The sequence below is a fragment of the Neoarius graeffei genome, chromosome 28, assembly GCF_027579695.1.
Source record: "Neoarius graeffei isolate fNeoGra1 chromosome 28, fNeoGra1.pri, whole genome shotgun sequence".
In the NCBI taxonomy this organism is placed as follows: Eukaryota; Metazoa; Chordata; class Actinopteri; order Siluriformes; family Ariidae; genus Neoarius; species Neoarius graeffei.
In genome coordinates, this window is record NC_083596.1 from 13,227,368 (window position 1) to 13,243,664 (window position 16,297).

Genomic DNA, 16,297 nt, shown 5'->3' on the forward strand with positions numbered 1-16,297 from the left:
GACATCATGCCAAATTATTACCGGTGAACCAGAATATCGTTCTTAGAATGACGATTGCATCTTTAGAATGTGCTTTGAAACTGCTCTGTTGAGCTGCATATACTAGTGCATCTCAAAATTAGAATACCATGAAAAAGTTCTTTTTTTCATAATTTAATTCAAAAAGGTAAACTTTCATATATTCTATATTCATTACATGTAAAGTGAAATATTTAAAGCCTTTTTTGTTTTAATTTTGATGATTATGGCTTATAGCTCATGAAAATCAGAAATCCAGTATCTCAAATTATTAGAATATTCCCTAAGATCAATCAAAAAAAGGATTTACAATACAGAAATGTCCAACTTCTGAAAAGTATATTCATTTATACACTCAATACTTGGTTGGGGCTCCTTTACCATGAATTACTGTATCAATGCGGTGTGGCATGGAGGTGATCAGTCTGTGGCACTGCTGAGGTGTTATTGAAGCCCAGGTTGCTTTGATAGTGGCCTTCAGCGTATCTGTATTTTTGGGTCGGGTGTGTTTCATCTTCCTCTTGACAATACCCCATAGATTCTGTATGGGGTTCAGGTCAGGCAAGTTGGCTGGCCAATCAAACACAGATATATCATGGTCAGCAAACCATTTGGTAGTAGTTTTGGCACTGTGTGTAGGTGCTAAGTCCTGCTGGAAAAAGAAATCAGCATCTCCAAAAAGCTCGTCAGCAGATGGAAGCATGAAGTGCTCTAAAATCTCCTGGTAGATGGCTGTGTTGACTTTGGACTTGATAAAATACAGCGGACCAACACCAGCAGATGACATGGCACCCCAAATCATCACAGACTGTGGAAACTTCACACTGGGCTTCAAACACCTTGGATTCTGTGCCTCTCCACTCTTCCTCCAGACTCTAGAACCGTGATTTCCAAATTAAATGCAAAATGTACTTTCATCTGAAAAGAGGACTTTGGACCACTGAGCAACAGTCCATTTCTTTCTCTCCTTAGCCCAGATAAGACACTTCTGACATTTGTCTCTGGCTCAGCAGTAGCTTGATATTAGGAATGCGAAAGTTGTATCCCCTTTCTTGAAGATGTCTGTTCGTGATGGGTCTTGATACACTGACACCAGCCTCAGTCCACTCCTTGTGAAGCTCTCCCAAGTTCTTGAATCAACTTTTCTTGACAATCCTCTCAAAACTGCGGCCATCCCTGTTGCTTGTGCACCTTTTCCAGCCACCCTTTTCAGCAATGACCTTTTGTGGCTTACCCTCCTTGTGGAGGGCATCAGTGATCATCTTCTGGACAACAGTCAAGTCAGCAGTCTTCCCCATGATTGTGGTTGTGTGTACTGAACTAGACCGAGAGATACACTGTGTTCATACTGTTTTACTCAAACTCGAAATGAAATATTCTAATATTTTGAGATGTTTTTTTTTTTTTTGTACTGTATGCCATACTGATTAAAATAGAAAAATGCTTGAAACATTGTGTAATGAGTCTATAATATATAACATTTTCACTTTCTTAAATAACTGATGGAAAATATTGAACTTTTTCACAATATTCTAATTTTTTGAGATGCACTACTATTTCTACATGCAAACCCTTGATTTGATTCAGCGAGCTAGTTGGAGTTTCTTCAACTACTTTTTAAATTAGCTTACATAAGTCAAATGAAAAATCCAGTCAGAAACTTCTTCAAACGTTCCGTCTTTAAAAAAAGCTCCATTCTCTTTAAATCTAGAATGATCAATCATAGACACGTTTGATCAACTTTATTCACAAGATGGGGCGAATACACTGGGGGCAAAACCACCAGATACCAACTGGACATTTTGGTGCTTTCCCTGCTCCAACACGCACATTAACGCTTTAATTTTGCTCTGAACACGGAAACAATTACAGATCCAAACATTAATGGAAGCGCGTTGCTGGTTTGTACAGATGAGGATCAAAGACAGAATGTTTGCACTGTTCTTCCATTATCAGTCCAATCCTTGAAATTATGCGTAGATGTGACATTGTCATCTCCAGATAGACACACAACATATTCTCTTTCTCTCTTCAACTCAAGAAGAGCTGTGATTGAGGGTGTTTTCACACCTGGTCCCCTTTAAAGGAACCAGACTCAGTCCTCTTTAAGTGGACCAAAAAGTGGACCAACAGAAAAAGAACTCGGTTCTTTTTGTGTTCACACTGAATTTATTACAAAGAGGACTGGGTTCTCCTTCTGGTCCAGTTAAGCTTTGATGGGGCCTCAGTCCTCTTTCTGTTCACACCAGGTCCTAGAGCCCTCAGACCCCCAGTGCACGGAATTCTGGGTAATTTTCTCTTGAATCAAAATGGCTGCTGCCATGCTTGTCCTGCTGTATTCTTTGATCAAAATAGTGCGGATTAAGGAAAAATAAAATAAATTTTTATATATAAGTGCTGTCAAGCGATTAAAATATTTAATTGCGATTAATGTCACGACTGTCATAGTTAACTCGCGATTAATCGCAATTTAATTGCACATTTTTGTCACATGAAAAATCATTGTAATTCTCTTATCAGCATAAAGTGAATGGGCTTGCTTTGTATCAATGGCTTTTTTTTTTTTATTGCAGAGCATAACACGTCTTGTCACAGCCACTGACATCCATAACTTCCATATTAGATGAGAAAACCAAGGGATGAAAAATAAAGTGCATATCACTGTGAAAATAAAGTTTTATTTTACTCTTCATTAGTTTCTTTTGAAGAGAAGTATTTGCCATAAAAGAAGAAAAAAACAGATAACAAAAATAACATTCATCATACGTTCAAAAACATTCATCATAGTGTGGCACTGTATTCTCTAATTCTCACTGCTTATAACTCTACACCTACCCGGTGGAGATGAGCTGGGAAACTGAAGGAACAGTATTGAAAAGTATTTTTTCAGTCTCACCTGTGAAAGGTAATCCCATGTGATCTCGTTTGGACAGTAAACCTGTTGGTACAGTTAAATGCAGCACATGAATGAGGCATCTTTATTAGACGGGTGAAGAATCTCCACTTTGCCCCATCCAATATGGCGGCGAGGATGTTTATATGTCTATGCCTTCCTCCATCACTCACACGTACTCTTATTGAAGCAGCGCGCGACAAGCCTCAACAGGAACTACGGGTGACTCGCAGGGCCAAATTAGAATTTGCGTTAACGGCGCTATTTTTTTTTAATTGCGTTAAATTGAGATCGCATTAACACGTTATCGCGTTAACTTTGACAGCACTTTATTTATATATATATATATATATATATATATATATATATATATATATATATATATAAAAATATTATTTTATATTTATATATATATATATATATATATATATAAAAATATTATTTTATATTTATATTATTGTGGCCGACTCATCAATCAGTAAGTTCAGAGAACTGTAAAGCGGCTGTGGTAAGTTCCAAAAGGAAGTTGAGTTTCCCTGCTACAGTCACGTGACCAACTACGGCAAACGAAGAAGGTTAAACTACAGTGAAAAAGGCGAAGTGAACCCGGTGCGCTTTTTGTTCACAATGCGCAGATTAGGTGAACCGTACCGTTGATTTTTAGCGAACCGTACTGAGACCACCTCCTGAGGTGGTCTCAGTTCGGTTCGCTTTAAAGGGGTCTGGGTACGGTTGGAGTGTTCACATATGCGCAAAAAATGCTGAGTCCTCGATCTGAGTTCGGTTAGATGGCTGAAAGGGACCAAGTGTGAAAACACCCTGACTAAATTAGGTGTGTTTGGAGGGGGACTCAAACATGCAGGACGGAGGCTTTATGAAGACTGGGATTTCCCAGCAAGAAAAGTTAAAACAGGCTCAATGTCGAGCAGCTTTAAGGTGCGAGGAGACAGGAATCGGGGGAATCAGGAAAACCGCTATTTATATGACCTGAATTTACAGAACTATGATTTGAGAGTGATCATTCAGACATGAATTCAGATGTGGATGCAAAGCACAACCAAAGAGTGGAAGAAAAATGACCATGAAAAAGAAAATGGAAAAAGATGATCTCAAAAATCCAAAACAAGCAAGAGAAGACCTGAAAAACTCCACATTTAGTTCTGGACGTTTCACTGTAACCATCTTTGCCCGTTTGTGATGATGAAGGAAAGTGTTCAGGACCGAGGCTAATGCGTCTCTATGCACTTAACTGTATGTTGGTTTTGTATTTTGAAATAAACGAATTGTGTTCGAATCGTTTAAAACAAATGAAGTGCTTAAAACAAGGCAAGTGTAAGTTTTTAAAGAAAGTTGCTGATATCAGTCCAAAGTTTCTTAATGACTGTCTGAAGACTAAAATGTGAAACAGGCTCAGGGCGTAAAATACAAAAGGGACAGTTTTAAATAACGACTCTTTGTGAAATGTGAGTAGTTGGAGCTTGTTAATTTGACATGTGCTTTATCCTACCTCGACTCTCATCCTTTCCTAATGAAGCCAATTTTTGTTTTCGTAGAGTCAGACGGAGGCATCCAACCACGCAGGAGATCAGCACGGCTGTCTGCTAACGGAGAAAACATGCCTCCTAAAGCTGAGGTGAGAAATGGTTATGGAAGTGTTGGAGACGAGAGTAAATTTGGTGTGTGAAAATTCTCCTCTTTGCTTTGGACGCTCAAATCTGTTACGGTTTTATCCCCAAGGCTCCGTGTGTGCCTGTCAAACGATCGATCACTGTGAGGAAGATTGTACCAAGGAAAACCCAGGTGAATATATATGTCTATATATATATTTTTTTTTCTTTTAAAGCATATACAGAACCAGTCAAAAGTTTGGACACACTTGCTCGCTCATACTTTTATTCAACCAGCAAGTTTTTTTTTCTTGATTGGAAATGACACCGGCGTCTCGCAGAAGATAATAAGACGATGTACAAGAGGCATCATTGTGGAAAAAAAAATATTTCTCAGCTTTTATTTACCTTTGAACAAAATGTGGCATGTCCAAAATTATTTATACCCTTCTCAATAATCGATAGAAAAGCCTTTATTGGCTATTACAGCAATCAAATACTTCCTGTAATTGCTGACCAGCTTTTTGCATGTCTCCACTGGTATTTTTGCCCATTGATCTTTAGCGTTTCCGGTTGAGAGTATGTCGTGCGCGTTCTGGCTGCTGCTTCTCACCGGAGCTTTTTTTTTTTTTTCCCCTCTGTGTTTGTGTAATTTGATGTTTGAGTGTTTTGTCCACCGGTTGTGGTGTAGCTCCGGACCTAGTTTTGGGCGTCGGTTCCCTCCAGGCCTTGGTTCGCCGTGGGCGATGCCTGTGCTCCCAGCTGTGGACTGCAGTGAGCTCGTTGCTCATTTTACATCATGGTTGTCCAGCGCTCTGTGCTTTAACGCTTGGCGTGATGTTCCGAGCGATGTTGCTTGGTGGGGTTGCGGCAGCTGTGTAGGCAGTTTGGGACACACCAGCGCTTTCCGTGGCGGAGCTTCTCTGCTCGCTTTGTGGGTCCATGGCGTGGTGTTCTGAGCGATGTTGCTGACGGCGTCGCGGCGGCGGTGCTGGAGATGTGGGACTTGTTTTCGTGCGCCTTTTGGTGGGACTGTGGTTGCTACACCATGGGAATTACATCCTGACCCCTACTTGGTGGACTTTTTACCTTTTATTTTTTATTTTTTTATATATATATATATATATATATATATATATATATATATATATATATATATATATATATATATATTTCCTTATTTTTTATTTATATATATATATATTTATATATATTTTTTTTTTTTTTGTCTACTATTGTAAAGCGTCCTTGGGTTTCTTGAAAGGCGCTATATAAATTTAACATTATTATTATTATTATCAATGAGCTCCAACTCTTTCAGGTTGGAGGGTCTCCTTGCCATCACTCTGACCTTTAGCTCCCTCCACAGATTCTCAATTGGATTTAAGTCAAGACTCTAGCTGGGCCACTGCAAAACGTTCATGTTTTTGTCCGCTAACCATTTCTTCACCACTTTTTCTGTGTGTTTTGGGTCGTTGTCGTGCTGAAATGTCCACTGGTGCCCAAGGCCAAGTTTCTCTGCAGACCGCCTGATGTTGTTGAGAATCCTGATGTACTGCTCTTTTTCATGGTGCCGTTTCCTGTGATTAGGTTCCCTGGTCCACTGGCTGAAAAACACCCCCAAAGCATTAGGTTCCCACCACCATGTTTGACAGTGGGGATGGTGTTCTTAGGGTTGAAGGCTTCTCCTTTTTTCACACCAAATGAAGGACACATCATTGTGGCCAAACAATTCAATTTTTGTTTCATCTGACCATAAAACAGAAGACCAGAAGTCGTCGTCTTTGTCCAGATGAGCATTTGCAAAGGCCAAGTGGGCTTTTGTGTGCCTTATCTGGAGAAGTGGCGTCCTCCTTGGTCTACGTCCGTGGAACCCAGCAGTGTGCAGTGTTCGTTGGACTGTCTCCCTTGAGATCTTGCTACCAGCAGAGCCCAGATTCACTAGGATGGCCTTGGTGGTGATCCTTGGATTCTTTTTCACCTCTCTCATTATCCTCCTGGCCAGCACAGGTGTCACTTTTGGCTTCCAACCATGTCCTCTGAGATTTTCCATAGTGCGGAACATCTTGTATTTTTTAATAATACTTTGCACTGTAGCCACTGGAACTTGAAAACATTTAGATATGGCCTTATAGCCCTTTCCTGACTTGTGAGCAGCCACAATGCGCAACCGCTGGTCCTCAGTGAGCTCCTTTGTCTTAGCCGTGACTGTCCATAAACCAACTGCAGAGAGCTGCTGTTTTTCACCTGTTGAGTTGATTAAAACAGCTGTTCCCAATTAATCAGGGTCATTAGGATGCTTTAGAACAGCTTGGACTATTTGGAATGGTATCGAACTTTGGATTTTCCCATAGACTGTGACAGTTTGCAAAGGGTATGAATAATTTTGGACATGCCACTTTTTGTTCAAATGTAAATAAAAGCTAAGAAATATTTTTTTCCACAATGATGCCTGTTGTACATCGTCTTATCTTTTGGGAGATGCCTGTGTCATTTCCGGTCAAAAAAAAAACTTGCTGGTTGAATAAAAGTAACTTTAAGTCAAAATTTGCCAGGGGTATGAATAATTTCGGGTGTGTGTGTGACAAAAATATTATACTTGGTCATTTATTTATTGAGGAAAATGATCCAATATTACATATTATGTGAACCTCTAGGATTAGCATTTAATTTGAAAGTGAAATTACAACCCCGATTCCAAAAAGGTTGGGACAAAGTACAAATTGTAAATAAAAACGGAACGCAATAATTTACAAATTTCAAAAACTGATATTGTATTCACAATAGAACATGGACAACATATCAAATGTCGAAAGTGAGACATTTTGAAATTTCATGCCAAATATTGGCTCATTTGAAATTTCATGACAGCAACACATCTCAAAAAAGTTGGGACAGGGGCAATAAGAGGCTGGAAAAGTTAAAGGTACAAAAAAGGAACAGCTGGAGGACCAAATTGCAACTCATTAGGTCAATTGGCAATAGGTCATTAACATGACTGGGTATAAAAAGAGCATCTTGGAGTGGCAGCGGCTCTCAGAAGTAAAGATGGGAAGAGGATCACCAATCCCCCTAATTCTGCGCCGACAAATAGTGGAGCAATATCAGAAAGGAGTTCGAGAGTGTAAAATTGCAAAGAGTTTGAACATATCATCATCTACAGTGCATAATATCATCAAAAGATTCAGAGAATCTGGAAGAAAATCTGTGCGTAAGGGTCAAGGCCGGAAAACCATACTGGGTGCCCGTGATCTTCGGGCCCTTAGATGGCACTGCATCACATACAGGCATGCTTCTGGATTGGAAATCACAAAATGGGCTCAGGAATATTTCCAGAGAACATTATCTGTGAACACAATTCACTGTGCTATCCACCGTTGCCAACTAAAAAACAAAGGATCATGTTTAGATATGGCTTCAAAGAAGAAGCCATATCTAAACATGATCCAGAAGCGCAGACGTCTTCTCTGGGCCAAGGCTCATTTAAAATGGACTGTGGCATAAGTACCTTATCCCATCTGTGAAACATGGTGGTGGTAGTATCATGGTTTGGGCTTGTTTTGCTGCATCTAGGCCAGGACGGCTTGCCATTGGCTTTTTGCCAATTCATTGATGGAACAATGAACTCTGAATTATACCAGCAAATTCTAAAGGAAAATGTCAGGACATCTGTCCATGAACTGAATCTCAAGAGAAGGTGGGTCATGCAGCAAGGCAACGACCCTAAGCACACAAGTTGTTCTTGTTAAAGAAGAATAAAGTGAATGTTTTGGAATGGCCAAGTCAAAGTCCTGACCTTAATCCAATCAAAATGTTGTGGAAGGACCTGAAGCGAGCAGTTCATGTGAGGAAACCCACCAACATCCCAGAGTTGAAGCTGTTCTGTACGGAGGAACGGGCTAAAATTCCTCCAAGCCGGTGTGCAGGACTGATCAACAGTTACCGGAAACGTTTAATTGCGGTTATTGCTGCACAAGGGGGTCACACCAGATACTGAAAGCAAAGGTTCACATACTTTTGCCACTCACAGATATGTAATATCGGATCATTTTCCTCAATAAATAAATGACCAAGTATAATATTTTTGTCTCATTTGTTTAACTGGGTTCTTTTTATCTACTTTTAGGACTTGTGTGACAATCTGATGTTTTAGGTCATTTATGCAGAAATGTAGAAAATTCTAAAGGGTTCACAAACTTTCAAGCACGCTGCCTGGCTGAAAAAAATGTTGCCATTTGGATTTAAATAAACAAATACTTAAGAGCCTTTGATCGGGTAATTACTGCAGTCATTAATATATTTCAGCTTGCAGCAATTCTTTTAACCCGAATTGATGCAGTGAGTAGCTTCTCATTTCTTAAACAACCATGTCGGAAGACGTATCCCGTGGTCACGGAAAAGCTGTTGCTGTGTTTCAGAAGGGTCAAATTATTGGCCTGCGTCCAGCAAAGAAAACAACTAAGGAGATTACTGAAATGACTGGAATTGGGTTACGAACTGTCCAATGCATTATTAAAACCTGAAAGATTGTGATGGACTGCCAACTTTGTGGAAGAAATATGGTCAGAGAAAAATCCGACTGACCATGATCAGAGATCACGTAAACGCTTGGTGAAGCCGAAGCACAAAAATTGACAGTATAATGCGTGACTGTTTCCTTAATAGTGAAAGTAAAAGCATTTCCCCGCGCGCACACTGTGACGAGAACGCAGAGGATTGGGACTAAACAGTTGTATGGAAAAGGTCATGTGGTCTGAGTCCAGATTGACCCTATTCCTGAGTGATTGGTGTGTCAGGGTAAAAAGAGAAGCGCATGAAGCGATGTACCCATCATGCATAGTGGCCACTGTACAAGCCTCTGGAGACAGTATTATGATCTGGGGTTGCTTCAGTTGGTCAGGTCGAGGCTCAGCAATGCTATGGGGCAATAAAATGAAGTCAGCTGATGACCTGAATGACCAGGTTATCACATCAGTTTTTTTTTTTTTTTTTTTGGTCAATGTATCTTTGAGTTTTTAAGATGTATAAGGTAATCAACATGAAGGATTGAATAAAAAACAGATGAGAAAAAACAAATAGACAAAACAAAAACGCAAAGAAAAAAAAAAGCCCACTGTATTTTACGTAAAAAGAAAATTACTCAGAGTCCAGATTTATTGTCCACTGTTCCACGTGAATACACTGTATTTAAAGAAGAAAAAAAAGAATTAGGGGACTGCCATATTGCAGGAGACATGTCCATTGATACAAAATAATCCCAAAGTAATTTTACAGGATATAGACAGAGTGCATAATTAAGTATACAAAATGTGTTACGCATTATCTAGGTGCATTGTCAGCTGCTCAACATAGGAAATGAAGGGCTGCCATATAACATGAAACTTGTCCGTTGACCCATTCATTGTGTATCTAATCTTTTCTACCTTAAGGAAAAACATGACATCACAAATCCATCTACCAAATGATGGAGACTTATCATTTTTCCAATTCAAAAGAATGAGGCGCCGTGCTAGAAGTGAGGAGTAGGCAATACAATTTAACAGAGGCTTTTGGAGAGACAGATCTTCTGAGGGTACACCAAAAAGTCCAATAAAAGGGCATGGGTCAATATTTACACCTGAAATATTTGAATATGCTTCAAATATAGAGGCCCAGAATGAAGTAAGACTGGGGCAGGACCAAAATGTGTGGAAGAGGGTAGCTGGTACTTGCTTGCATCTGTTACAAATAGGATTAACCTCTGGATAGATTTTGGATAACTTAACCTTAGACATGTGGAGTCTGTGCACAATCTTAAACTGAATTAAACTATGCCTGGCACAAATAGAAGTGGAGTGAATTCTTCCAAGTATGTCAGACCATTGTTCATCTGTAATATTAACACCCAAATCATTCTCCCAGTTTTCCTTTACTATAATCAATGAACAGGCTTCCAAATCAAATATCTTAGCATACAGCCTTGATATGGTTCCTCTAAGTGCAGGCTGTACTTCTAATATTGCATCCAAAGATGATGACTGTGGTATTGAGGAGAATTGGGTAAAGTGACTCTGTACAAAATGTCTCACTTGCAGATATCTGAAAAAATTATTTGACATCAGTTTTTTTTGTTTGTTTTTTTCTTCTTCCCTGATGGCACAGGAATAAAATTAGGGCTCAAATTGAGAGAGCGGTTCAGGAAGCATGAGGAATCATTTTTACACATGAATTGGCCGCCACAGAGTCCCGACCTTGACCCATTGAAAGTCTTTGGGATGTGCTGGAGAAGAGTTTAGAGTGGTTCGAATCTCCTGTTGTCAATACAAGAGCTCGGTGAATAATTAATGCAACTCTGGGTGGCAATAAACGATGTGATGATTGCTGAAACAGTGCCAAAGTGAACATGTGCCGTAATCAATGCTAAAGGAGGTCCGACGAAAAATTAGTGCGACTTTTTTATTTATTTTTTTGGCCAGGCAGCGTATATACAGCGTCCTCCACAATCATTGGCACCCCTGGTTAAGACGTGTTAAAAGCCTTAAAATAAATTCAATTTTTATTGCAGAAGCATAATCTCGCACTGAAAATTGTAGAAAAATGCAACCTTTAACTCAAGTGAATTTAAAAAAAAAATCTCTAAGAAATATTTTTCATAAAATCACCTGTTCCACAATTATTGGCACCCATAATTTCTATAAAATAAATGTAATTGAAGCATTTCTGTCATTTCTACTGTAGTTTATAAAGTTGATCAGAGTATCTAGGAACCGTTAATTAGTAATTCATCGCATCCTGTTTCCCTGGGGTATAAATATGATGTGACACAGAGGCCTATTTCTGTTATCCACTCTTCAACATGGGAAAGACGAGTACACACCATTCAAGTAAGGCAGATGTGTGTCGACCTTCATAAGTCAGGCAATGGCTACAAGAAAATAGCCGCTCGCCTACACTGGCCCATAGCGACAGTCAGAGGAATCATCAAGAAGTTTAAAACAACTGGAACAGTGGCAAACAAGCCTGGATGAGGATGCAAGTTTATCTTGCCACCACGCACGGTGAGGAGGATGGTAAGAGAAGTAAAAAGTTCTCCAAAGCTCACTGTTAGAGAATTGCATCAAAGAGTAGCATCTTGGGGTCACAAAGTCTCCATAGCAGCCATCAGGCGCTATTTACATGCCAACAAGTTGTTTGGGAGGCATGCACGGAAAAAGCCTTTTCTCACTTACAAGCATAAACGTAAACGTCTGGAGTTTGCTAAGCAGTACTGGGACTTCAACTGGGACCGTGTGCTTTGGTCAAATGAGACCAAGATAGAGCTTTTTGGCAACAAACACTCTAATACATCACAAAAGATGAGTATGTGGAAAAGCACCTCAGGCCCACTGTGAAGTATGGGGGAGGATCGGTGATGCTGTGGGCCTGTTTCTCTTCCAAAGGCCCCGGGAACCTTGTTAGGGTGCATGGCATCATGAACTCTTTGAAATACCAGGACATTTTAAATCAAAATCTGGTGGCCTCTGCCCGAAAGCTGAAGATGGGTCGTCACTGGGTCTTTCAGCAAGATAATGACCCTAAACGTGGCCAAATCTACACAAAAATGGTTCACCAGACACAAAAATCAAGCTTCTTCCATGGCCATCTCAGTCCCCAGACCTCAACCCAATTGAAAACCTGTGGGGTGAGCTGAAGAGGAGAGTGCATAGGAGAGGACCCAGGACTCTGGATGATTTAGAGAGATTGTGCAAAGAGGAATGGTCGAATATCCCTCTCTCTGTATTCTCCCATCTTGTGAAATGTTGTTATAGGAGAATATTAAGTGCTGTCTTGTTGGCAAAAGGGTTAACATCAAAACCAGGTATAAACATCAGGGGTGCCAATAATTGTGGCACACATGATTTCATGGAAAAGAATTATTTCTTAATGTGGGATTTTTTTTTCCCACTGAATAAATGCACTTGAATTAAAGGTTGGATTTTTCTCTTTTTTTGCATTGTTGTCCTATATTTAAAAAAAAAAAAAAATTATTAGAAGCCTAAGAACATATCTTAACGAGGGGTGCCAATAATTTTGGAGGGCGCTGTATATACACATTAGGAATGGCTTTGTTGCTCCAGCACATATTTGATTAACTTTTCTCTGGAACCTGTTCGCAGGCCACATCTGAGCCTAATAAGGAAAATGTGGAGAAGAGAGTATCTGGTGAATCTACAAAAAGGTCCAAGGTCTCAAGTCCAACCCAAACTGAGACAGGTACACCCAAACCCATGATCCTCTCTCCCATCCAGGCCTCTGCGTCCCCACCTCCCCGAACAGGACAACCGGAGCAGGACCCTGTGTGGTCCCACAAAGTACGGCGCTCGTACAGCCGCTTGAGCATAGGCGACCGCTCGTTTGAGAGCCCCAAGCCTCAGTCTGCCTCGTCCCCCACCCGCAGAGAAACTCTGTTCGGGTTCGAGAGACTCCAGACCCCAGAGGTGATCCGAAAAGCTGACGTGTCCAGAAGAGCTTCTTCTTCTACGTGCGCCAGATCCTTCAACCTTTCGGCAGCTGACGACAGCTTTGCTAACTCTCCCGAGCCTGATCTGAACATTCCTGGGGTTTGCCTGGTGAAGAAGAACACACGGAGGAAGAAGGTTCAACAAATAAAGGTGAGGGAAGGACAGAGGTGGACAGTACTCTAGTAGTTTTAGATGTTATGCACAAGTAGTACTAATGTACTAGTATTCTTGAGTCTCATTTGAAGGGATGACCCTGAATGTGCTTTACCCGAGTGTATTCAGTAACATTTCCATGGGAAAAAAAAAACAACTTCATTCTTTAAGTCTCATCATGATCATAACATTTACAGCAAATTTGCTTGCTTACTAAAATACAAAGACTTCCATCCTGAAGAGTTCCTGTGTTTTGAAAACGCAGTTACAACTTTACCTTAGACTGGTTGAAAGTGCTGACACTGGAGACTCTTTTTATAAATGCTAAATATTAGAGGTGTGACAATTAATCGATCCCCGATCTGTCGATCCATTTCAAACCGCGATTCAAAAATCGATTAAAGTGCTGATGACATGTTTTTGACATCTTTGGCGATGTTTTATAACATAAAAAGTAATTCCCGATGATCCATATATTAATTCACGAAGGCGCCTATTTTACAAGTTATGATGATAAACGTGGCTATTTGGGCAAATTTGACGGGGCTGCAGCACCCAGGAGACGAAAGAGGAGGAGGAGCTATATGACGTCAGCGAAAGAACCTTCCTCCTAACTTACCAGTTTGTTGTTGATGCGACAGGTGTTCAGTTTATCATTATTAGTATTTTTATTAGACATTATTATACATTATTTTATATATATAGTTATTATGCCTTCGCGTTGTGTTGCCAGCTTTTGCTCCAAAACCCACAAGGATGGGGTAAGTTTATTCAAGTTTCCCAGAGATCCCGAGCTGCATGCGAAGTGAGTGAAGCAAGTCAGGCGCACTCGTGACAAGTGGGAGCCCTCACCAACATCCGTCCTGTGCTCTGAACACTTCGATTTGGATTGTTTTGACACCCTTCCCAGCTTAAAAGAATCTCTTGGGTGTTCAGTTCAGCACAAACGTGTGCTGCTACCATCAGCAGTGCCTACACAGTGTTGCCAGATTGGGAGGTTTCCCGCCCAGTTGGGCGGTTTCAAGTGCATTTTTTGGTGGGTTTTGAACATATTTTGGGCTGGAAAACGTCAGCAGTATCTGTTGCCAGATACTGCCGAAGTTTTCCAGCCCAAAATATGTTCAAAACCCACCAAAATGCACTTGAAACCGCCCAACTGGGCGGGAAACCTCCCAATCTGGCAACACTGCCAGTATTCCGGAGGGGGTCTACTAGTAGCTATGCCGGATCCAAAGACAGTCCTCCTGTCAGAACATGTGTAGTGAAACGACATAAGATAAAGGTACGTAGAGCTATAGATTCTACATGATAATCATAAATGTAATCATAAAGTCGGCGTGATATCAGTCCTGTATTTGCTTGTGAAAGCTTGTGGCTTTCATGTAACTGCCGCCTAGCAACGAGAGGCAAAGGGTAAAGAGGGTAGGCTATCATAGATTCTATTCGGAAGAGATCAACACAATTCTAGACTCCCAGAAGAGGAAGAGCTAGCACTAGAGAGTTCACCGGCGTTTTCATGCGCCATTTCCATTGAGTAGAACCAGAGTAGAACAGCCAGTGAACCGCAGCGTGTTCTCCCGCTGACGTCACAACATGGCCGCGAGCCACAGACGCAGTTTTCTTGCGCTGCGCAATTAAAAGTTGGATATTTGCGTAACAACAGCTTCTTTTCACGTAATTATAACAGAAATCTAACATGTTTGCCATGTTGTATAGTTTAAGAAATTGCATAGAGTCATGTTCGTGTCATCAGCCCTTTAAAGTTTAATGAATCATGATTCACTGACGATTCACTAACAATACCTAATTTCATCCCGATAACCCTCGACGCATAACGGCATAATTTTGATATTAAAAATCCGATTCGGTATCCGGAGCTGTACGTGGGTGCAGCCATGTTTGTGGTTGCTATAGCAATCTCGCGAGCTCGCGCGTTTGCTTTGTGAACAACACAGCGGACGACTCGGAATTCCTGAAGCCACCGGCTTTTAAAAGCCCAGTTTGGCGGCATTTCTTCCTGTCTCCGTGCCTTATGTCCTCTCTGGACAATGAATGTCGTGTCTCAAGAGGTGGGATTCACTTTCACACAAGTGACTGTATTTTTGTTTTAAAAGATTGCGATACAAGTCAGGAAGTTTTCGTTTCTTAGTGTTTTTGCGGTTTGAAAATTGAAAGTGTGCCAGAAATGACTGAACTGTGATCCATTCAGAGTTACATTCAAAGTCAATGGAGTGACTGGAGTCTGAATAAAGACGACAAAGGCAGCACAACTTGTTTGTTTTTTTATTTCTGTACATTTCTAGGCTGACAGTTAACAGAATATTGACAATGATTTGCATCAGTTATAAAATGGAGGGCAAAAAATGTGAATCGTGATTCATATCAAATCGGAAGGTCAAAATTGTGATTCGAATCGTGAAAAAAATGAATTGTCACACCTCTACTAATATATCTCCTCAGGGCTTTCCCCAGAAAAAAAACCCATCAGAGCGGTGCTACTAATGCAGAGTCCAGCCTCTAAGGGCCGGCCTGGCCCAGAGGGCCCCGGAGACTGCTGGGGGGGGCGTGCTTTCCTGGACAATTTTGAAATTAGGGACTTCAAATGGTGCATTCTGGTGGCATCTAGGGCTGATTTAGGCACAATTCAACATGAATAAATTTGCTGGTTTTTCTCTTGTCAAATATGCAAAGGGAAAAATTTAAAGGGCAAAATTAGATTTGAAATGACAACACTTCGTAGCGCGCCTCTTCATTTTCTAGTTCCAGGACGTCAGGAACAGAATCGAGGACCAATCATGCAACATCGCCATCTAGTGACCAGCACCTAGAATGTGGTTTTATGTATGGTTGCGAATGGCAGTTAGTGCACACAGCAAAACCCTTTATTTTCACTTCTGGGTTGAGTACCAGGATAGTCTAGACCTATATATTACAGTATCTTCCTATTTCTATAGTTATTACGCATTTTCAGAGGGGAATAGGAGATATTTAGGTGCAGAAAATACTCCTACATTGTTCAGTTTTTGGTGTTGGGGTTTTTTTTTTTGTGCGCGCGCGCGCGCGCGCACTAGTGACCATGTGGTGCTGACGTCGTACAGCAGAGCACTGTGTATCTGCGCTTTGGGGGAAGCCCTGCTCCTTTCGGA

At 40.8% G+C, this 16,297-nt stretch overlaps 1 protein-coding gene across 1 annotated transcript in view; it reads left to right on the plus strand.

Annotated features, from left to right (window-relative positions):
• cdca5 (cell division cycle associated 5) overlaps window positions 1-16,297 on the plus strand; it is a 33,509-nt gene that overhangs the window by 12,424 nt on the left and 4,788 nt on the right. Inside the window, exons 2-4 of the mRNA XM_060913166.1 lie at window positions 4,465-4,544; window positions 4,649-4,711; window positions 12,654-13,148. Of these exons, the coding sequence (XP_060769149.1) occupies window positions 4,465-4,544; window positions 4,649-4,711; window positions 12,654-13,148 (638 nt within the window). The remainder of the gene's footprint in view (window positions 1-4,464; window positions 4,545-4,648; window positions 4,712-12,653; window positions 13,149-16,297) is intronic.